This window comes from Aplidium turbinatum, chromosome 9 (genome assembly GCF_918807975.1).
Source record: "Aplidium turbinatum chromosome 9, kaAplTurb1.1, whole genome shotgun sequence".
Taxonomy (NCBI): Eukaryota; Metazoa; Chordata; class Ascidiacea; order Aplousobranchia; family Polyclinidae; genus Aplidium; species Aplidium turbinatum.
In genome coordinates this window covers 12,640,078-12,663,188 of record NC_137480.1, presented here as the reverse complement: position 1 = coordinate 12,663,188, position 23,111 = coordinate 12,640,078, and the positions used below count along the sequence as shown (strand labels likewise).

The 23,111-nt window shown below is 38.1% G+C and overlaps 2 protein-coding genes across 2 annotated transcripts; one reads left to right on the top strand and one right to left on the bottom strand.

Annotated features, from left to right (window-relative positions):
- Nucleotides 1-1,978: 1,978 nt before the first annotated feature.
- LOC145776701 (uncharacterized) lies at nt 1,979-5,963 on the top strand (the record flags this gene model as incomplete). Its single annotated transcript, XM_082587931.1, has 1 exon — nt 1,979-5,963. A coding segment is annotated over one exon (1,065 nt), but the record flags the coding sequence as incomplete, so codon positions are not given.
- A 6,616-nt stretch (nt 5,964-12,579) lies between these two features.
- Nucleotides 12,580-13,707, bottom strand: LOC145776700 (zinc finger MYM-type protein 1-like). Its single transcript, XM_082587930.1, has one exon. It carries the CDS (start codon nt 13,705-13,707, stop codon nt 12,580-12,582), a length of 1,128 nt encoding a protein of 375 aa, XP_082444056.1.
- Between the last annotated feature and the right edge of the window lie 9,404 nt (nt 13,708-23,111).

Here is a 23,111-nt window from a genome sequence, read left to right as displayed (position 1 = left end):
TTAGGAGGGTGTTCAACGTCGTCCTTGGTAGATCATGTTTTTCAGAAAACTTTGTCTTGTTCCTAATTTTTCCTTTCAATTTGGTTACAATTTCATACTTAGCTTGTTAGTTTAAGCACTTTAACTTTTTCTTTGACATCCTGCATTGCTGCAACTTTTGTTTACACGAAACAGTATTGTCGCAAATGAACCACACACAAGCTGAACAGCGCTTCTCTTATCGGCAACAGAGCACGTGCACTAGGGTGATTCATCAATTGAAATTTTTTTTAATTCAATGGGGCACCCTCTCGTATCATGTCAATACCTAAAAGATTGATTGATTGATTGTTATGGTTTGTTTTATGTCGCTTTACAACATCTATGGTCTTTTAGCGACAATCATTATTATAATAGCTATTTAGCACAGTTAGAACACAACAGGGCATAGTGAAGGGTGCAATACGACACAACACAACATAATACGATACAGTAGTTTAAACACATCATTAGTGGAAAAGAAATTCTTGTAGGAGGTTAGGCCCACCAAAGTCAGGTACTTCTTTGGAATTGCACGCTTGGTGTTACAAACTGAAACAAAATAAGGAAAGCCCAGCCAGCAAATCAATCGCCTTCCACAGTGATTCAATGTCCAATGCTCGGGCTTCATCTTTGCACCCTCCAAACTTCAGTAATTTTACATTTGATTGATGTCAGTCTCATGGGGGTTAATTACCAACTAGTATAGACTAATGATACGCAAAATGATAGTTCTGTGACTATTGGTTTAGGAGATAACGGACATCAAAAAATGATGAAAATTTTTCAAATGTAAAAAATTTCATCTTTTGAAAGGTTCTATATCTAAAACTAATTTGAAATTAGCAATTTTGATGGTAGATATGCAAACTAGGGCTGCTTCTTACTCAGAATACCAAATTTCAGCTTTGTAAATGCTTTAGAATAAAAGTTATGAAGACCCAAACATGGAGGAAAATTTACATGCAAACGCATTTTGAGGGACTTTGGTGACTTTGAAGGGCTATAATTTCTAAACATCTTGAGATAATGAGCTGAATTTTTTTTTGTGTTCATTATGCATCAATATGAAACTTTAGTGTGAATTTCAACAAAATCTAAGAGGGTCAAGCTTGCACACCCTGTTGAGTTGACATGGAATGACCCATTTGTGTATTATGTGCAGCTTTCAAAGTCGGTAGCAACCTTAAAAATGGTTTCGATTGCCTTAGAAATTTGACAGGATTATTTTTTCAGGTATTGACAGAATACGAGAGGGTGCCCCGTTAAATTAAAAAAAATTTCAATTGATGAATCACCCTAATGTGCACGCACAGTCGCACACCCGCAGTCAACCAAACCAACATACTCCACGGCCCACGCATGTGCGTCTGGCCCGATAGAGTGTGTGCGTGCACACGTCTTAACGCAATAATTTCTTCTCGAAAGAGTCTGTAAATGCCATGTCAGCATTTGGGTGGATGACAACTTAGACAAATTTTACGTCCCAGGGAAGAAAAACAGTGACGACATAATCGAATTGACATTTTCGGAGTTGCGGTGGGGGGGGGTTAAACAGGGGGTAATGAAATTAAAAATTATTCTAAAGTTATTTTTTTCCCAAATATGGAACATTTTTTATGGAACAGAATTAACTTAGAGACAGATCGAAATTAAAATAAAGGGAGCAAATGAAATACCCTAATGCAGATTGCAGATCGTATGAAATTATTGACCAAGATGATTTAAAAAAATAAATAAACTATATATAAATACAATAAATAAACTATGCAGTAACTCTTATTGCAGGACATCACATTTACTTGTCATAATGTAGTTTCATCTTACAAAAAACAATTTTGTTATTGCTGCAGAATTCAAATAAAATTTGAACTTGCAAATTTGCATTTGAAATTTGCTCACACTAAGTTGGCCTTGTCGAGATGTCTGATGCTCATATTATAATATTTTACCCACGCTTTTTCACATCCCATCTTTTCTGTTACTATCGAGTTGCACGATCAGTTTGCAAGAAACAATAATCATCATTTTACCTTTCAGTATAAATCAACATGAAAAGGTTCCAGTGAAGCTTGAAGTTCCTGAATCATGTGAAATTATATACCAAGATGATTTAAAAACTGCTTCAGCCGCCAAGGAATGTCCTCCATATTTGTATCAAGAAGGGTTATCTTCCATCCAACCAACTAAAAAGGAAACTCTGAATTGCAATGTATGTTATGAACATTTCCTATGCAAATCAGCATTGAAGACTCATCAAAAAGTTCACTTCAGGGAACAATCTTGTGATTTTTGTAGTAAGAGTTTTAACTGGAAATCTGATTTGGAAAGACATCAGCGAATTCACACTGGTGAAAAGCCATATAAATGTGATGTTTGTGACAAGTCGTTTACGCGATCTAGTCATTTGAAATCTCATCAGCTAACCCATACCAGTGAAAAGTTACATAAATGTGATGTTTGTAAAAAGTTATACTTAGATATAGACAATTTAAATCAGCACAAACGTCTTCACGCAAGTGAAAAACCGTATAAATGTGATGTTTGTGACAAATTGTTTTCACGTGTTTATATTTTGAATTGCCACAAATTACTTCACACTGGTGAAAAACCATATGAATGTGATATTTGTGAAAAGTCATTTTCGCGATCTGGTCATTTAAAATCGCATAAACTCACTCATACTGGTGAAAGAACATATAAATGTAATGTTTGTATAAAGTCTTTTTTACAATCTGGTCATTTGAAATCTCATAAGCTCACTCATTCTGGTGAAAAACCATATAAATGTGATATTTGTAAAAAGTTATTTTCGCAATCTGGTCATTTGAAATCTCATATGCTCACTCATTCTGGTGAAAAACCATATGAATGTGATATTTGTGAAAAGTCTTTTTCGCAATCTGGTAGTTTGAATCGCCACAAATTACTTCACACTGGTGAAAAAACATATAAATGTGATGTTTGTGAAAATTCGTTTTCTCAATTTGGTAATTTAAAATCTCATAAGCTAATTCATTCTTGATGAAAAAACATATAAATGTGATGTTTGTGAAAAGTCATTTTCGCAATCTGGTAGCTTGAAACGCCACAAATTACACTGGTGAAAAAACATATAAATGTGATGTTTGTGAAGTCATTTTCGCAATCTGGTAATTTAAATTCTCATAAGCTAATTCATTCTGGTGAAAAAGCATATATATAAATGTGATGTTTGTGAAAAGTCATTTTCGCAATCTGGTGGTTTGAAATCTCATAAGCTCACTCATTCTGATGAAAAAGCATATAAATGTGATATTTGAGAAAAGTCTTTTTTGCAATCTGGTCATTTGAAACGCCACAAACTACTTCATACTGGTGAAAAAACATATAAATGTAATGTTTGTGAAAAGTCATTTTCGCAATCTCATGGTTTGAAATCTCATAAGCTCACTCATTCTGGTGAAAAGTCATATGAATGTGATGTTTGTGAAAAGTCGTTTTCGCAATCTGGTAGTTTGAAACGCCACAAACTACTTCACACTGGTGAAAAAACGTATTAATGTGATGTTTGTGAAAAGTCATTTTCGCAATCTCGTGGTTTGAAATTTCATAAGCTCACTTATTCTGGGAAAAAACATATAAATGTGAAGTTTGTGAAAAGTCATTTTCCAGATCTAGTAATTTGAAATCTCATATGGTAACTCATTGTGATGAAAAGCTACACCGATGCGATGTTTGTGACAAATCATTTTCAGGCATGCATACATGCATATTCTAAATCGGCACAAACGAATCCCACACGTAATATGAGATTCACTTACTAGTTTCAGCAATTTAGTAGTTCAACGATAAAAAGATTACGTTTAGCCAAAATTGTGAATGTTTTGTTTTAACATGTTTGTCATATTCATGATCGAGTTTGGTTATTTACCTGAGTAAACTCTTCTTAGGAATGTGATGTTTTTAACAGTGAATATGATGTTTTTGACAAAGTTGATTGTACGTGCTCGTAATTTAGACTGTTTATCTTTATCTTTTTTATGTTTGTTCTGTTCAGGAAAATATTACTCCATTCAGTTGCATCATTATAAAATAAGTGTTGTTAAGTCAGTTTGCAGTTTCCTCCAATTTTGAATATGAATCCACATGAAAGTGTCCCTGTGAAGCTTGAAGTTTCTGAAGTATATGAAACTTATGGAATCATTGGTCAAGATCATTTGGAAATTGGTCCAGACACCAAGGAATGTTATCCATGTTTGCATCATGAAGAATTATCATCTCTAATCCAATCAACTGAAAATGAAGTTTTGAATGACGTTGTGTAGAATGTACCATATGTTATACTGTGTTATATATATGTATAAGCATTTTATACTGAAATCATTGTTTGTCAATTATTAGATTGTTCACCAGAGGAACCATTTTTTTGTAAGTTTTGCATTCATCATTCATTTTCAGCCTGTGGGAGCCCACTGCAGAGCGTAAGCCTTCCCCTTTTCATGCCAATTTACATGATTATGTGCTAGTTGGTACCAATTGGTTATATTGCATTGTTTGTCAATGTCGTCCCTCCATCTCACTTTTGGTTTTCCTTTCTTTCTTTCTGTAAGTTTTGCATTAAAATTTGCAAATGCATATTTACTGGAACATGAAAAGTCATCAGCACTTGGTTCCTTTGTTATAAAAAGATAACATGTTATTAATATAGCTGCCTTTTAGTATGACTCAACATGTAAAGATTCACGGAATGGCCCGTTTCGGCTAGTCCGATTCGGCTAGTTCCCTTTTCGGCTACAGTCCGATTCGGCTAGTCCGATTTGGCTAGTCCGATTCGGCTACTTCCCTATTCGGCTACAGTTTTGAATTGTATTTTGTATTTTATTCCACAAAATCGTTTCTTTTGCATTGCGACAAAGAAAAATACATTGAAATAAAGTTCAGCGCAAAATGTTTGAACTATTAAATTGAAATGTTTGCTCAAAAAGCGAACCCACACAACAAAATTCGTCATTTTTACATTGATTTAACGTCTGCAGACGTTGAATCAATGTAAAAATGATGGATTTTGCCGTCTGGGAAGGCATTTAAAGGTAAACACTGGATAAAATGCAAGAATGCAAAAGAAACGATATTGTGGAATAAAATACAAAATTCTCTAAATAAACAGAAGAATCGGACATGCATCTCTCTGTTATCATTTTTAATGTAAAAATTCCTTTTTGTGGTGCCTTTGTCTGGAACAAATCCAAACTGTGCTGTTGATATTTCCGATTTTAGTTTTGGTCTCTCGTCATCATGATTCGGAGTAAGATCTTTGTTAAATGGTTCACAAGGCTAATTGTTCTGTGAAGTGAACATTCTGTTGCTCCGGTTTTCTTTGGTAAAGTTATGAATATGGAACGTACCATATGTCATGAATATGATTTAAGATCTCCGTGGTTAGGTCTAAACCCCACTCATCTAAAGCTTCGATAATTTCAACTATAAAAAAAACGATATTGTGGAATAAAATACAAAATTCTCTAACTAAACAAAAGGTGTCGTTGGATTTAGAATTTGTAATACTTGAGGATTCTAATATATTCTAAGTTTGCATGCAGACGGCGACGCAGGATACATGTCAATTTTATGTGAGCAAACATTAATAGTTCAAAAAAAATTTAATTCGCTTTTTAGTTTTAAGATCTCAATGGTTAGGTCTAAACCCCACTCATCTAAAGCTTCGATAATTTCAACTATAAAAAAAACGATATTGTGGAATAAAATACAACATTTTCTAAATAAACAGAAGGCGTCGTTGGATTTGGAATTTTGTAATAGTTGAGGATTCTAATATATTCTAAGTTTGCATGCAGACGGCGACGCAGGATAGGCTACATGTCAATTTTATCTGAGCAAACATTAATAGTTCAAAAATAAATTTAATTCGCTTTTTAGTTTTAAGATCTCAGTGGTTAGGCCTAAACCCCACTCATCTAAAGCTTCAATAATTTCAACTATAAAAGAAACGATATTGTGGAATAAAATACAACATTCTCTAAATAAACAGAAGGCGTCATTGGATTTGGAAAGTTGAGGATTCTAATATATTCTAAGTTTGCATGCAGACGGCGACACAGGATACATGTCAATTTTATCTGAGCAAACATTAATAGTTCAAAAATAAATTTAATTCACTTTTTAGTTTTAAGATCTCAGTGGTTAGGTCTAAACCCCACTCATCTAAAGCTTCGATAATTTCAACTATAAAAGAAATGATATCATGGAATAAAATACAACATTATTTAAATAAACAGAAGGCGTCGTTGGATTTGGAATTTTGTAATAGTTGAGGATTCTAATATATTCTAAGTTTGCATACAGACGGTGACGTAGGATACATGTCGATGTTATGTGAGCATACATTTCAATTTAATAGTTCAAACATTTTGCGCTAAATTTCATTTCAATTTATTTTTCTTTGTTGGAATGCAAAAGAAACGATATTGTGAAATAAAATACAATTCAAAACTGTAGCCGAATAGGGAAGTAGCCGAATCGGACTGTAGCCGAAAAGGGAAGTAGTCGAAAAGGGGACTAGCCGAATAGTAGCAGACCCAAACAAAATGAAGCTTGAAGTTCATAAAGTATGCAGATTGTATGAAATTATTGACCAAGATGATTTAAAAAATAAACAAACTAAATAAAATAAATAAACTATGCAGTAACTCTTATAGCAAGGTCATTCCATATTAAATCATCACAAATTTTGGAATTTGTAAACAAAAATTTTAAAATATCTAAAATTCCTAGGACATGGAGCTATTTAACAGAAAAGGTTTTTCTGAAAATTTGAGCAAATTCGACCGAGCGGTTTAAAAGTAATGCCAGTTTTAAATTTTCACCACCAGGTGGCCGAAATGCAAGGAGCGCCCCATAATTTGTAAACATCTTTGACTAAAATGTTTAATATCTTTCTTAATAATTGTCACATCGGGCCCAAATTTGGTAGGCTATACTACCAATTTGAACCCTAAAGAATTCAAAAATGATGGTTAAAAAATTTTGCAACAACCCTTTCCCCCTTGAATTTGTGTTTCAAATCTTGCTTTCAGATTTTCTGATACATCAACTTCCGCACTGAATATCTCAGGGTGCCCAAGTGGCCAACTTGCAAAAATGGTCTCAAATTATTCATTAAAAGGCCTAGTTGTAATCGCAACAAAAAATTGTGTTTGTATATGTCTGTAACACAAAAAAATGTGAACAAATTTAGTTACAACCTTATTACATGCTAAAATGCCAATATCATTAAAGCAGTGTTATAACATAACTCGAAGAATATCATGCAACATCAAACATGCCAATACCCAACAATAACAAACATCTATTTAACTACAGAATGTTATTCATTTATCAAATTTCAATGTGATCAAATTCAATTCTTCTTGGGAAATGGAATAACAGCGACCATAACCGGATGTGCTTGATGGTGTAGCAATTTTGCAAAGAATGTGAGATTCCGGCACCCAGCAAGCATCATCTCGCACCGACCAGTGGAATCTGGTTGCAGGTTCGTGTGGGTGTATAAATCGAATTTGAACATCTTTTTCGTCTTTGTTGGTTGCAAGCACCAAACCAATCTACCAAAAATCATCATAATTGCAAGCTACATTATTCATACAACTGGTTTGAATATATGAATGAGTACCGCAATTCTAATAGCTTACGAGCACATTCCAAGTTCTCTTTACTGATGAAGTCAAATTGTATATATTCCTTTGATTGAATTTAAACAGAACTGCAACATTGAATTTACATCAAGAATTTGATCCGAATATGGTCTCTGTAAACTTTCATGTGCTACCAGGCGTTTAACTGTTCCAAAAAGTCCAGTCAGCATCCAAGCCAAAATCTTCTTTATAGTGGCACTAATTCATCATATTCTTGTAATTTTCATACTGTCCTGCACACCCGTCAGAATAATAACTCACTTTTGATACGCTTGGAATATTTTGTTGGATAAATTTGGTTGTACGTTGCTGAATGGCGTTAACAAAGGTTGTGTCGTGCTCTAAGTCATCAGAAATGTAACAGATTGATTTATGGCCATTTTCATTGTTTGGTTGGAAATAGATGACAACAGGGTGTAAAGTACATTGGGTTACCAGGCCTTAAAACTCGTGTTTTTGTCCGGCAGCCATCGTGGCCTACCGAGAGCTCCTTCTCGGCGGCCAAATCTGCATGCTTGGAGGCCAAAATACAAAATAACGATAGCACAAGTAAATAGAATTAAACTTGCAACAATGCCAAAATGATCTCTTAGTGTTATTGAAGTCTGAGCGTCTTGCTTAATCGTTGTACCACGCAATAACTGCTTTATCGGGATTGTAATCCGGTATTGCGGGACCATCTAACGACACTAAATTGTTTCAACTGCATACCGCCTTTCATAAAACCTGACCATTTATACCGTTATGATGTCACCAACTCACCATTTAGGGCAGTGGTTTCCAACCTGGGGTTCGCGGACCCCTTAGGGGTCCGTGAGAAAGCATTTGGGGGTCCGTGATTACCTTGATGAATTTTTGGGAAAAAAACTTTGTTCTATATGCATGGATGGAGCACCAGCTATGCTCAGGAACAAATTCGGATTTGCTGTTTAGTAAAAAACGAAGCTCCTCGCGTGTTTGTTACCCATTGCTTCTTGCATAGGTACGCCTTAGCATCAAAAACTTTACTAGCAAGTCTCAAAGAAATTATGACGAATTGCGTGAAAGTCGTTAATTTCATCAAAAGCAGAGCTGTAAACCACCGTGTACCGTACTTTTAAAGCGCTCTGTCATGAAGTAGGGTCAGATTACGGAGTACTTTTGTATCATTCTGAGGTACGTTGGCTATCTAGAGAAGTTTTAAAACGACTGCAGCTAAAAATTGAGGTATCAACTCTTTTGAAAGCAAAAGGAAGTCCCCTCTCAGAATTGTTCGAAAGTAAAAGTTTTCTATACGGCATGACCTACTTAGCCGATATTTTCGATCATATTAACAATGTTAATCGTGGCATTCAAGGACCAGGTGTGACAATAATTCATGCAACTGAAAAAGCGTTTTTAGCCAAGCTGCCGGTTTGGAAACGCAGATTGGAAGCATGTAATTAGCCTACGCTAACTTTCCAATGTTAGAAGATCTTATCTTGATGGATGAAACTCAAAGAGAATGTACTCTTTTGATCTCTATGAGAGAAAAATTTTGCGCACACTTGAAACCCTGCAAATCTCATTTCAACGTTACTTTAATTTAGATCACCTACCGAACGAAGTTGAAACATGGATTCGAAATCCTTTTCTTTTTGACTTATACAACATTAGCGATGACGATCTCAGTAAAGATGACCTAATCGATTTGAGATCAAAAGAGTTATTACGCATTGAGTTTCATTCAAAAACTGTGGAAGAATTATGGTGCTCACAACTGCAATCCTACCCATTCTTGGCAAAGCAAGCGATTATTGTTTTGTTACCATTCATAACCACTTAACCTTTGCGAGGCAAGATTCTCAGCTCTTGTTACAATAAAAACAACATCGAAATCGCCTGGACAGTGGACGTCATAGGCGCCGGGTTTTGAAAATTGCCGGGGGGGCAAACTTTCCAGCCGACTGATTGCTTACATTTAAAATGCTGGCTCAGCACAATGACGCTACTTCTCCATTTTTGCTAGATTTACAAAGCTCCATTTTGCTGTGTAATGCTTTTATCGCTTTTAAGTTACCGCATTCATCAGCTCATGCGCCAACAGCGGCGGTGTGTGCGTTGCACGCGCGCGTGTGGTAAAGGAAAACATCTCAACGAAAAAGGCGAACGCAAAACAACAGGCGCGAAATGTTTTGCCTTGTTAATTGTAGTATTCCATTTCCTCGCGCGAAATTTTGCTACAAACACCGTGTGGCGTTTGTTCAGGTAAGATTTAATTGAGATTTCCTTTTTAACCTGTTAAGTGCGTATGACGACAATTGTCGTTTTCGCGATCGCAGCTATTCATGGCACTTTTAATTTCGCTTTCCTCTATTCCAGGGGTTCTTAACCTGTGGGTAATTACCCACTAGTGGGGAATTTGAGGATTTCAAGTGGGTAATTTGAAGTTGGGTTTGTTGTTCTATGTGTACTCCAGTGCAGTGGTTCTTAAACGGTGGGAAATTTCCCACCAGTGGGAAATTACTGAATATCCATGCAGTGGGAAATTCTTTCTGGTCTGGAAGTGGGAAATTGTTTTAAGTTTTACTCGAATATCCAAGGATGTAAATCTGATTAGTTAGTCACAAAAGTAATATTTTTTAACAAACATCGAGTCCTAGTGCATTGTTTTACAATTCATCTGGAATCAGATTTGCGTTGTGCAATCTCAAAAATAGAGCCTGACATTGACTCGATCGTCACTGAAAAGCAAAAACAAAAATCGCATTGACATTAATGGACAATCTTTAATGTTATTCTTCTCATTGAAATTGTTCTTTTTGTTAAATACCATTGTGCTATGACAGATATGTCACACAGGTTACTAGGATTCATTTTGATTTTTCAGTCAGTTTTAAAAGTATGTGGGGAATATAGGTTTATTAAGTAGCGGAAGTGGGTAATGAAAGAAAAAAGGTTAAGAACCCCTGCTCTATTCGCTTTGTCTGGAAGGCGCAATTATGACGTGTGAAGAAACCTAGATGCATTGTTTACACTACAATGACGATTGCAGCCTGATGGAATTCATTAATCCCTAAATCACTCTATTGCAATATTAGGTAGCTTCTGCACTCACCTCCAATACAGCCTAACCACAATTGCAAGAATAAAAGATTTCATCCTAAATTTTTTTTTCTGAAATGGCTTTCTTCCGGTGTCTAAAATTCGAATCACATCACACGCATTCAGCCAGTGTGAGGTCATTTTGATGTAATGTTGCAAGACTTGCAAGCAGTTTCAGTTTCAGAAATATTTTGTTGTGTTCGAAAAATATTTTGTAACATATAGTCAACAAAACAATAAGGTTTTGTGTTGCTGCTAATGTTAGAACAAGCGTCAGAAAATGATACAGTTTGAATATTGCCAAACTAAACTTATGTGTACGACTGCATATACTTTGTTTACTGTCGTTCCTATAAATGCTTAGAAATTATTCTGTTCTGTAAACTGATGTATTTTTTTCTTCATAATAAACAACTAGTTGAATAATTTCAAAATGGTGAAAAGTATAATCACTTGAAAGTAATGCGATTACATCAGAAAACAATAGTCCAGCTGGAGATTTATCCCCAATAGTCAATGAAAAGGTATATGCAATAGACACAAAAGGAAATTGAACAAAAGCGTATTGTGTTGCATCAGGGGGGTTATCCTAGCAAGCAATAATGCGACGAAAAATACTGCTAGTGATCAAATTAAATACGCACAGTAAGGAGAGTTTTGAAAAATTAATTACGCATTTAACGGGTTAAGTCCCAAATGGATAAGCAATATTGTTAAAAATTGCAGACGTTAATTATTGGCACCACAGTTAATGACCACTGACCAAGCGTTTTCCTGATAATTACAGTTGTAAAGTTCAATACTGTATACACAATTGGGAAAGTAGTAAAATCTGTTGCTAATTGTGTGGCCGACACATATCATGCTAAAAAGATGGAAAACATGATGATAGCCGGAACCTTGAAATGCTCCCCAGACCGGCCATGTTAGCCGCCACTGCATTTCATTACAGAGCACGGCATTCAGGCATCTATTTCGATTTGACAGGTAATGAAAACAAGGAACTGTGATTTTGTAGTAATATCTCGTAACCCAGAAGGAAATACCAAGATCGCTGACCAATGGAACTTAACCTGATCACTTGCTTGGGCGGAATCTACCCTGACCGTTCATATTAAAATTCCTGCAAGGATATTAAAACATAAAAAGACAGCCAACAGTTTTTCTCCGACGAAAATCGTGGTGAAAACAGGTAATAACAGAACTATTAATTATCTAGTGAACGCAAAAAGTGAAAGATGCAAGTTTGTTGTAGCCAATAGCCTTGGCCTTATTGAAAGGTTAACCTCGTAGCTTAGTGGCACTTACGAAGACATTGAAAGAAAATGCTGTGTAAAACAGCTGCACAAATCTTTTGAACTACTTGCTGTAGCTACATACGTTGAACTGTTGAAGAACACGAAATGAAAAAGAGCAAGTTAGAAAGTCAGCTTAAGACTTAAGAGGAAGATTTGGCAAATGTCTGTTGCCTTATTGCGCTTCTGTCGATCCATTCATCGATAACTGGGTTTAACAGCAAAGAATCAACTTCTGTCTTGTACGCATTTAACAACAATGCATGATTTAAGCGTGTCTGTTTCATTGTTGATCGCAGGTACGTTTTGATACGACGAAGAGCACTGAAAGACCTTTCAGCTTCGCAGGTTGTACACGGAAGTACTAAATATAAGCGAAGAACCGTAAAAAGGTTAGGCAACAATATCCGAAGCGTGTTGTCACAGGAAAACAGTGTTTGTACATCTTCAACTTTTACTGTATCTACGTTTCGCGCAGTCACGTAGCTTTGAAACTGTTCGACTTCAAGCTACAGGTTGCTTTCTAAAATATCATCCTGGTAGAAACTTGCTACACTTGAAATGGACAACTTCACCTCATCACTTTGAGGATCACTGCAGAGAAGTACCTTCTCTAAATGATTAACTGTCTCGAGATTGTGGTTTGCATAACGTTCTCTAATGGTGTCAGTTGCTTTCTGGAAAAATTGTACAAACTGGTGTTTAAAGAAGGTCACCACGTTGTCTTCCTCAATGTGTTCAGTTAGACTGCGGGTTCTTCTTCCAGTCGTTCTTGGAATTTGTGGAGGTTCCAGTCCAACTGACGAACCAAGTGCAAAGCAAGAATTTACAAACGCCTCCACACTGTCATCGTCTGCAAGGTTTCCAGAAAGAACAGTTAACAGATTTTCTAATAGAACACGAAACTTACCAACAGTCATGTGGCGTGCTTGTACAGCTACATGAACTGGGTTCACGGAGTGAAGCAATCGATGTATGGTTTTCAAAGTAAAATAGGTTGAAAAGTTTTCCATAGCTCTCAAGTTAGACTGCGCTCGGTATTTAGTTACAGAATCTGCAGTGTCATCTTCAGTAACACTCTTAAGCCAATCCAGTAAATTCTCATATTCACGTAAAAAGACATCGATTGCGCCAAGTTTCAAAACCCACCTTGTTGGGCACAATGGTCGTAGTGATGAGTGATGGTCACTTGCGTCAGTGCTCAACTGAAAGTTACGGAATTGTGCCAATCGCTTTGGGGATGCAAGTATGAAACTCACAACACTTTGAAGTACAGCCAGAGCATTTCTACCATTGTGACTATAATTCAACACGTCCTGTACAATTAAATTTATCTGGTGTCCAGCGCAGTACACGTGTACCATAGAAGGATTGTCAAGCTTGAAACGTGCTTGTAGGCCATTGAAACGGCCATTCATATTCGCAGCTCCATCGTATGCTTGACTACGACAACGAGTTAAATCCAGACCAGCGGCAATTATTGCGGAACGTATAAGCTGATGTAAGGTGGCAGCATCTGTACGATCGGTTTGAACCATACCAAGTGGACATTCTACAATGTTTAATTTATCGTCAACATAACGAACACACAGAGAGATTTGTTCCCTATGAGAAATGTCTTGCGTTTCATCAGCCATGATAGCAAACCAAACACAAGAATTAATGTTTGCAACAACGTTGCGCAAGACAATTAACGAAACCAGTTCTAGCATTTCATTTTGAATATCATGGCTTAACCAACGATAGCTTTTGCACTCAAGCCACTGTTTTAAGTTATCGTCTTTTGAGGCAAGAAGATGAAGCGTTTGCATTATACTTGAATTGTCATCATGGTGACCATGCAATGCCAACCCTTGTCGAGCAAGAAAAATTATTACTTTAAAAATCCACTCAATGACAGAGCGATTTCGTTTCATGTTCCTCAAAGTCGAATTGCAGATACTATTTTTGATGTTTCTGTGGCCTCTGCGTCTACCAGTCTAGCTTCACTGCATTCCCTGTGTGCGGTACTAATATCATGCTTTTTTAATGCATCTTTCCCTTTTTTCCATTTGCTGAAACCTTCGATGCAAACCTTCTGTTGCCCTGAAGACAAAACAGATTTTGTCTGTGACGAGACTTTGTTATGATCCACAGCAGTAGCGTAGCCAGAAATTTTGAAAGGGGGGGTTTTGACGACCCAACGGCGGGGGGTCTGGGGGCCCTCCCCCAGAAAATTTTGAAAAATTACTTTGAATTTGGTGCATTCTGAGAGCATTTTCAACAAAAATGTGGGTATGAATATTCCTGTAAAATGGTGCTGTCAGGTGGCATAGCAAAAGGATAAGATCATGTTTTCTTCGGCATTTTTCGGAAATAAAGCTAAGTCTCTATGTTTTCTTGTTGCTAATTCCTGGCTGAGATGTTTGGTATTGGCAAAACTCGTTCTTTTAACGTAATTTTGTTTAAAATTAGTCTATTTTTTTTGACTGAAAGCATCATTCTCAATATCGTGACGTCACACGCGTGCCAAAGGGGGGGGGTTGTAACCCCCAAAACCCCCCCCTTGGCTACGCCACTGATCCACAGCCATTTGCACGATGTGCAATAAGCTATTCCTTTCACGGAGTCGAAGGTTATCCAAGGATATTCCTTTTCCCATGAACGCTGGTACTTTTGACCTTTAGACTGAACATTCAACCCACTCTCTCCCACTTCGGACGAAGTGGTAGCTTTCTCACTTTCCCGTCTTTCTTCACACACATCTTCACTTGGTTGATGTTCACTGCTGCCGCTACTTTGTTAGCAAAAAATGAAAGCATTGATGTTTGTTTGCGTCTATCTGCCATTGTATATCGCCAAGCTTTATAATAATATAATAATAATAATTTATTTGCATCAGACAAAGCTGTCCATATCCAAAACAAAACAACAAAATAATACACAAACTGCAAATGCACAAATAACGAACAACAACAACGAAATAACATCAAAAAATAACAAAATAATACACAAACTGCAAATGCACAAAATCTCAATAAATAGGCTATCTACTGTTACAAGTTTACAGACAATGGTACGGTAGCGTTACAAGTTAGAAGAACTGAAAGTATTGAGAACGATAAAAACAATCAGATGACATGGCAGCCATCAAAACTAGTTAATAGCATACATAGAATTATTATAATGAAGACGGTAATTTGATATACGATGGCAATCAGACCTCATCAGGGAGGCAACAATAGAGTTAGACGATACTTCGCATCTTCCAACAAAAGAAAAAACATATTTACGAAGTAATGCATCAAATGTTATGATGTTACACAAGACTTGATGTTCACGTACGCTATAGTGTTTAGGCAAATTATGTATAATTCTAAACGCATTATTGAAGGCAACACGCAGACGATTAATGTCACGTTGATGATAATTTTCCCACAGATGACATGCATACATTGGAGTACAATAAGAACGGAATAGAACATTTTTAATATCACTGGAGCACTTGTAAAATTTGGATTTTAATTTGTTGGCAGAACAGTAGATTGATCGCACTTGTCGATTTATATCCTTGTCGTCACACATTGCCGTGTCAAGAAAAACACCCAAATATTTGACACTGTCTACGAATTTGATCTCACTTCCATTGAGCCGTACAATTGGATTCATATTTAACTTTAAGTGTTTTGTTTGGAAGTACATAGCAAATGACTTTTTGCAGTTAAAAATGACATCGTTAGAAAGCGCATAATCTTCACACACATTCAAGATACTCTGCAGACCATGAACATTCAAGATACTCTGCTACTTCGAATTATATGCTGATCACTTTGAACTTTAGCCCTTAATACGCATAGATACCAAACTGAGCAAACAGCAAACCGCACCTCGTTATTGATACTCCCAAGAAAAAACAAAGCAGAAGAAATCAAGAAAAACGCTTTTCAATCATTGTTACTATGCTTCAACGGCACCATGCTGGCGTTTATCAGCTACCGTACTTCTGTTTCTTTTGTTATCTTAGGAGCAGCGCTCTTGTTGCAACAAGCAGATCTTTTAATTGAGATCGATCCGCAATGAAGGTCAAACTAACGCAAATCTGAACTTAGAAACATTTGATTTAGGATTTTTTTAAATAATTTGCGGGGGGGCAGCCACCCCGAGCTAAATTTACGGGGGGCGCTGCCCCCCCGGAGTCGGCGCCTATGGTGGACGTTGAAGATGACATGCGTGTTGCATTGTCAAAAACTCAACCGCAGTTCAGTCGTTTAGTTCAGGAAAGGCAACAACAGCCCTCTCATTAAATTTGCTGACGTTGAAAAAGTTTCGGCATGGCACTTTGGGTCACCTTAATATTCAAATACTGCTGACATTTCTTGAACAATTCTCCTTTTTAACAACGATTCAATGTCCCACAACATTGAATCAACATAAAAACGACAATATTTCCAGCCAATGTAAATTAGCACTTCGGATTAACACTTTGTTAATATAAACGTCGGGAATTACAAACAAGACTTATAGCCGGTGATCGCAGCTGGATATTTTCCATACAATAGCAAATGTTTCCGCACAATACAACAGTGGTGATTATGACGTGCTGACCTAGTTCTGCGTCACATTTTGATACTAGATATTTTCGACAGTTAATCCACGATCATTCTATTGCAAAATTAAATAATTAGCTGAAGAAACCGGCGGCCAAATTGGCCGACTGAGGAGGTAACACCGGCGGTCATTCAAGCACTACTTAGCGGCCATGGCCGCCGGCTGCTTTAAGGCTTGGGTTACATTCCAGTGAAAATTTTGAATTTCATCCTGAACAATGAATCGATAGTTTTCTGCAAAGTTCAGAAAAGCGATAGCTGCATTATCTTTCAAATTATCTTTTTGCTTTTTAAGAGCATTTGACTGGCATTTTGCTATATAAGAATGTGCTGTGAGTTTGTCAAATGCATTTCCAATAATATCCTAATAATTAAGGATGTGCCGATTAATCGGAATCGGCAGGTATCGGCAATTTTTGGAGAATCGGAATCGGCATCGGAAAAAATTGCCGATTCTTTCCGATTCTTTATATCAAAGTTTCCTAATCAAAAGTAGCGCGAGCGCGTGGAAACACCGATCAAAGAACGGCTTCTTGGAACAACCGCATCAACGTCAACTAGCATTCGGAGAGCGGTAGTCTAAATTATGACGATTGTCCGCCATTTTGTAAACTCTTGTTTAGTAGGCACGAGATCAAAATACTTTGTTTCTTTGAAATGACGAAAAACGTTCAAAGAGAAAATCAGACCAGATAAAATATAAAAGTTGAATGATTACACAACGGTTAGAAGTTAAAGGTGGTCACAGCGGTAAACCATAATCTCTTCGTGGGAAAATTGTAACATAAGATTCCCGAATCCGTTCGTCTGTACGTAATGACCGAAAAATAAACACACTTTCGAAACGTCTATTCAAAGGTGTATTCCAGTAAAATTAGCCCGCGGCTATCGAAATGACTGGTGCAATGCCTACACCTCTAAAACTGTCACTACGATACAGATTACTTGGATAAAAGACGGAGAATTTGTCCAGCTAGCAAGCACCAAATAAACCAGTTAAATGTGCGACCGACTTCCAACAAACAACTTCGAGAATGAATCAGAAAAATTTGTGATAACTCAAAGGCGACGCAACATTTCATGTTTAAACCGGTTTCAACAGGATTGACACGAGTCTTACGGACGATGGTGCAATCTTGGCTCATGCTTTAGGAATTTCCATGACGTAATATTCAGTAGACCCGAACGGTTTCTACATGACGTTTGACCAGGCGAACAACCGTCTGTAACATAGCGGCCCCTAGTTATGACAGTCTGACATGGCATAACTAAAAAAGAATTGACGACAATTGTGAGCCAATGAATAAAAACACATGATACACAAATTGTTTGAATCACTCACGTTTAAGTTAATACGCAAATACAAAGGGCATGCAAAGAATGAACAGCAATAAGAATAAACACGACGATACATGAAATTGGTACCATAGGTAGTAGGTACACGCAAAAAATGACGCTATATACCATGGTTGCGATAATAACCGACTGTTCTGGGCTCAGACAAGTGTCGGCCACCGCAGACAAAACCAAGCTCAAACCCTAACACTTAGGTGTTCTTTACGGGGGCGAGGCACGAAATATCCCTCAACACATAGTCTACTTTCACTTTCCCCGTACTCTCATCATTGTTGCAGACGGCAACTTTAGCTCTACGAACCACAGGCTTCCCTTTCCTAATTTGTGGAACTACCTCATGCACCCTCCCAAGTTGATACTTCCCACGTTTATCAATGTCCTGGAGAGAACCTACCACTACAAGTTGACCAGGCTCCAAATTCTCGGCCATTTTTAGCCATTTTTTCCGGCCCTGAAGACCTGGCAAGTAAAAATCGATCCATTTACTCCAAAACTGATGAGAAAGTGACAAATTGAACCGATAATCCCTTCTTAGTTGGTCACGATCATGTGGTTGCCCAACAGCACAGTATGGGTCTAAGTATGGGGTCAAAAGTGAGGCAGGGGTGATGACAGTAAAATCCCTAGGGTCGTCACTCAAAGGTACCAAAGGGCGTTCGTTCACGATCCGAACGGCACTGCCTGCTGTGTACGTAAGCAGTTCAATAAATTTGGGCTTACGAATTGAAGAGTCCAAAATGTGAAAAAATGCAATTTTAAATTGTTTAACCATTGCCTCCCAGGCGCCACCTTGCGCCGGAGCATACGGAGGTATAAATTCCCAGTTTATCTCTCTCTGTCTCAGGGCGTTGTGAAATTCAGCTGATCCTATCAACTCGGGTAACTTCTTAGATGCTGCCTGAAAGGTACTTCCATTGTCGGAATAGATAGCATTAACCTGCCCACGTAAATCTGTAAACCTTGTAAAGGCAAGTAAAAAATCACTCAGCGACAATGACGTAACCAGCTCAACATGAATAGCGCGAGATGCCATACATGTGAACAAGAGTCCCCAAGCTTTTTTGTGACTTCTACCTTCAACGAAAGTTAAAGGTCCAAGATAGTCTAAGCCGCAATCAAAAAAGGGTTTCCTATGCGCAGTTGTGCGAGACAAAGGTAAATCAGACATGAGCTGCCTTATAGGTCGAGCTTTCTCAATCGCGCATACACCACAGTCAAGATACCTCTTCACGGAGGCATTACCATTAGCGATCCAAAACTTCTGTCGCGTAGACAACAAAGTGTGCTGTACTCCACAGTGCGCATTTCCATTATGATGCGACAGTACAACAAGCCTAGTGAAGGGGTGCTTCGAAGCAGTGCCGGTCTTAGGGTTTTTCGGGCCCTGTGCGGAATATGCTTTTGCGGGCCCCAATGACAATAATCCAATTCAGCGGCGTAGCTACTAGCTAGGTACTTTGAAAGGGGAGGGGCGACGGTGGCGGCGTGATCGCCAAAAACGACAACCAGCGGCGGGGGGTGTGGGAGGCCTCCCCCAGAAAATTTTGAAAAATTACTTTGAATTTGGGACATTCTGAGAGCATGTTCAACAAAAATTTAGGTATGAATATTACTGTGAAATGGTGCTGTCCGGTGGCATAGCAAAAGGATAAGATCATGCTTTCTTTGGCATTTTTCGGAAATAAAGGTATGTCTCTACAGTATGTTAAGTCTGGATGCAACCTATTTCGTTCCCTGAAAAGATCGAGAAATTTTGAAATGTTTGCGGCAACTCCGATCAGCGATTTCGGCTATGTCGTTTTTTTTCTCTCGATCTTTTCAGGGTACGAAATATTCAGGCGACGAAATAGGTTGAATTCGTTGAGTCTCTATATTTTCTTGCTGCGAATTCCTTTGCTGAATTCACATGTTGAATTTTTCCTTTGAAAATGACAAAATTACTGCATTTTCTGAGTAAATTGCGGGCCCCCTAATTTGCGGGCCCTGTGCGATCGCACGGTTTGCACATCCCAAAGACCGGCACTGTTCGAAGGCAAAACAATCGGATGCTTTGCTTCAAGAGAGATCTTGGGAGAATTACTTAAGCGCCCTTCAATGCGGATTACACCAGCGTCATCTACACAAGGTCTGTACTTTTTAAGTGAACGTAATTCTTTCAACCGTTCCTTCTCACGTTGCGAAGCGCCAACACTACCTCGCTTTATCACTTCCTCAAGGGCATCCGGCGATCGTTTGGTCATTAAATGTACCACATCGCCATACACGCTCTTCTGAACAAACTTCACAGCCAACTCTGAAGCACTGTTAAGATAAGATGCATCCAGTTTTGGCTTCACAAAGCTACGCTTTCTCGTTTTACAGCACAAAAATTCAACAAAAGCAACCAAATAAGCGATTCTCTTTTTCATAACATACAAAGAAGGTGCGGCCTCGATCAATCTGTGAAGACCACCCTGTCCAACGTCAAGCGACTCCTCTTCGTCACGAAGATATAGGCTATGGACAGGTACTGGAGTGGCATTTTCTACAGATGGAATTTCCTCACACTGGTAGAGAAGACTAGAACCATTTAACCACAACTCTCGAAATTCTTTCTTTGTAATAAGATTTGGCCTTGTGCCAACATCAGCTGGGTTCATATCGGTAGGGCAAAAACGCCAATCCTGGGCTCCAGACAACAATAAAATATGCTCAACTCGACGCGTAATAAACTTATTCAAACGTAAATCAGGGTTTTTAACCCACTGCAACACAGTACGAGAATCACACCAAAAATACTTAAGGCAGTCTGGCATCTTCAATGCCTCGTAGGCCTGCTTCACGAGTTTGGCTGTATTCAAAGCGGCAACAAGCTCTTTCCTAGCTATCGGCCAAGAAAACTGATTTTTTACAACAATGGTAGATTTACCCAGAACGAAAGACACACTCGGAACTCCGTTAACCAGTCTACGTAAGTAAACAACAGAAGAGAAAGCTTGATTCGAAGCATCACTAAACCCATGCAATTGATATGAAACAATATCATCCGGACTGCACACACCAGAGTTTGCAAAATACCATCTCGGTAACGAAAAATCCTTAAGCAGGTCCAAAGAGCGAAGCCACGACTCCCACTCTTTAACAAAGCTATCAGGGACCTCGGTGTCCCAATCAAACTTCGCCAATTGCTGAAGTATAAGGCGTGCTTTTAGAAAAAATGGCGCTCCAAAGCCTAGCGGATCAAAATTTTGTCCAAGCTGACTGAGCATACTTCGGCGCGTGTGTTTAGCTAAGGGCTTTAAGGAACATGCGATACGCATCTCGTCAGACTCGGTTTGCCACACACAACCCAATGTCTTCGCTGATGGCAAAGTCATATTTTCAGTCTGAAAGTCAATGTCACGAATCAAAGGTGAAAGCATCTCATTATCCAAATTTGACAAGACAATCATAGCCTCCTTGTTAGCACTCCACTTACCAAGTTTAAACCCACGGCTATCAAACAAAGCAATTGATTCATGAGTGATTTGCTGAGCTTCCTCTAAGCTATCAGCCGAAAATATAAAATCATCCATGTACATATTATTTGCAATATTGCAGAGAGTCAATTCACCAGCACTGCTGGGATTCTGCTCGATCATTTTCTTTATAGCCAAGCAAGCGATATACGGGCTACTCTTTATTCCCCAAGGGTGTACACAAAAACGAAATGGTACCATCCTACCATTTTCAAGGTCATCATCTTCAAACCACAATATACGAAACAAATCCCTTTGCGACTCAGGTAACTTTATTTGAAAGAAGCATTTAGTCACATCAGCCATGAGACCAAATCTACCAAGCCGAAATCTAGCCAAGACATCTACCAGAGGGTTTAACAAGTCAGGACCCGAAAACATTACATCATTAACACAAGTTCCTCGAAATTCAGACTTGCCATCGTAAACAATGCGCTTTTTTAATTGTGACGTAACAAAGTATGGTAAATACCATTCAAATCCCTTGACATTTCCTGCTTCACCAGTACGCTCAATATAGCCATTTGATTTAAGATCTTTCATGGTGTCAGTAAGGAAATCACAAAGTTCAGGTTGTTTTAAAGCTTTCTTTCTTAAAGCAGCAGCTCTATCTGACGCCAACACAAAATTGTTAGGTAGATCAATATCTTCCTTCAACGGAACAGGTATCTCAAATCGACCATCTTTCAACTCAATATTCGGTTCGACAAGTTCTCTAGCCAAATTATCATTGCGAGACAATTCACAGGTTTCATTTTGCAACGTCAAATCCTGAATGACTTTATTCAGGTCTTCTATTTCCATATCACGAGACTCAATTTTACGCTGAAAGCCAGAGATGACATCCGACTCTGAAGACGTCTGCACTCTGCACACTTTAGCAACGCTTTCATCTAAGGGTGACTTACCACCACAAGCCAACCAGCCGAGAGGAGTGAGCAAAGCATGTGGTTCACTACGATTTTCTCCAACACGCTCTTTTTTTGCACACATCAAATAAGCGTTGTCGTTGCCAATCAGTACATCTACAGTACTACAATCATTCAAATGAAACATATTCACGTCATGAAAATGACGGAAACCATTTAAATCTTGTTTATGCGGTAAAGTTTTAACATCATCAGCCCAAGCTGGGTTAACCACCGAGGTTATATCACAAAACAGTTCATCTGTCTCTAACGACTGGATGCTGAGTTTGACAAGGTCAGCACAAGTAGCTTTCTGACCAGCCAGGGTATCCATTTTAAACGACGCTTTATCGTACGGTTTAAGATCAAGTTCACACACCAAATCACTCGAAACAAACGTCAACTGCGAACCAGGATCATGCTGACAATACACCAACTTCGATTTGCCAGTCATTGGATTCAAAACACGAGCAGCAGTAACGCGGTTAAAGGCTGCTTTAACATTTCCAATCTTAACATTACGCACAGGAACTCTGGCACGAGCATCATCTTTCCCAACCGAATCCAGAGAATCACGTGACGTCACATAAAAATCATGCAAAAGAAAATAGTGTTTCCTATCGTTGTTAGGCCCACACTTACGACAGTTATTTGCATGAACGCAATCCCTAACCATATGCTGGCGCAAACAATT

Bases quoted from the DNA above. Each gene is read 5' to 3' on its own strand.
- LOC145776700 (XM_082587930.1), bottom strand. From the start codon at position 13,707: ATGGCTGATGAAACGCAAGACATTTCTCATAGGGAACAAATCTCTCTG.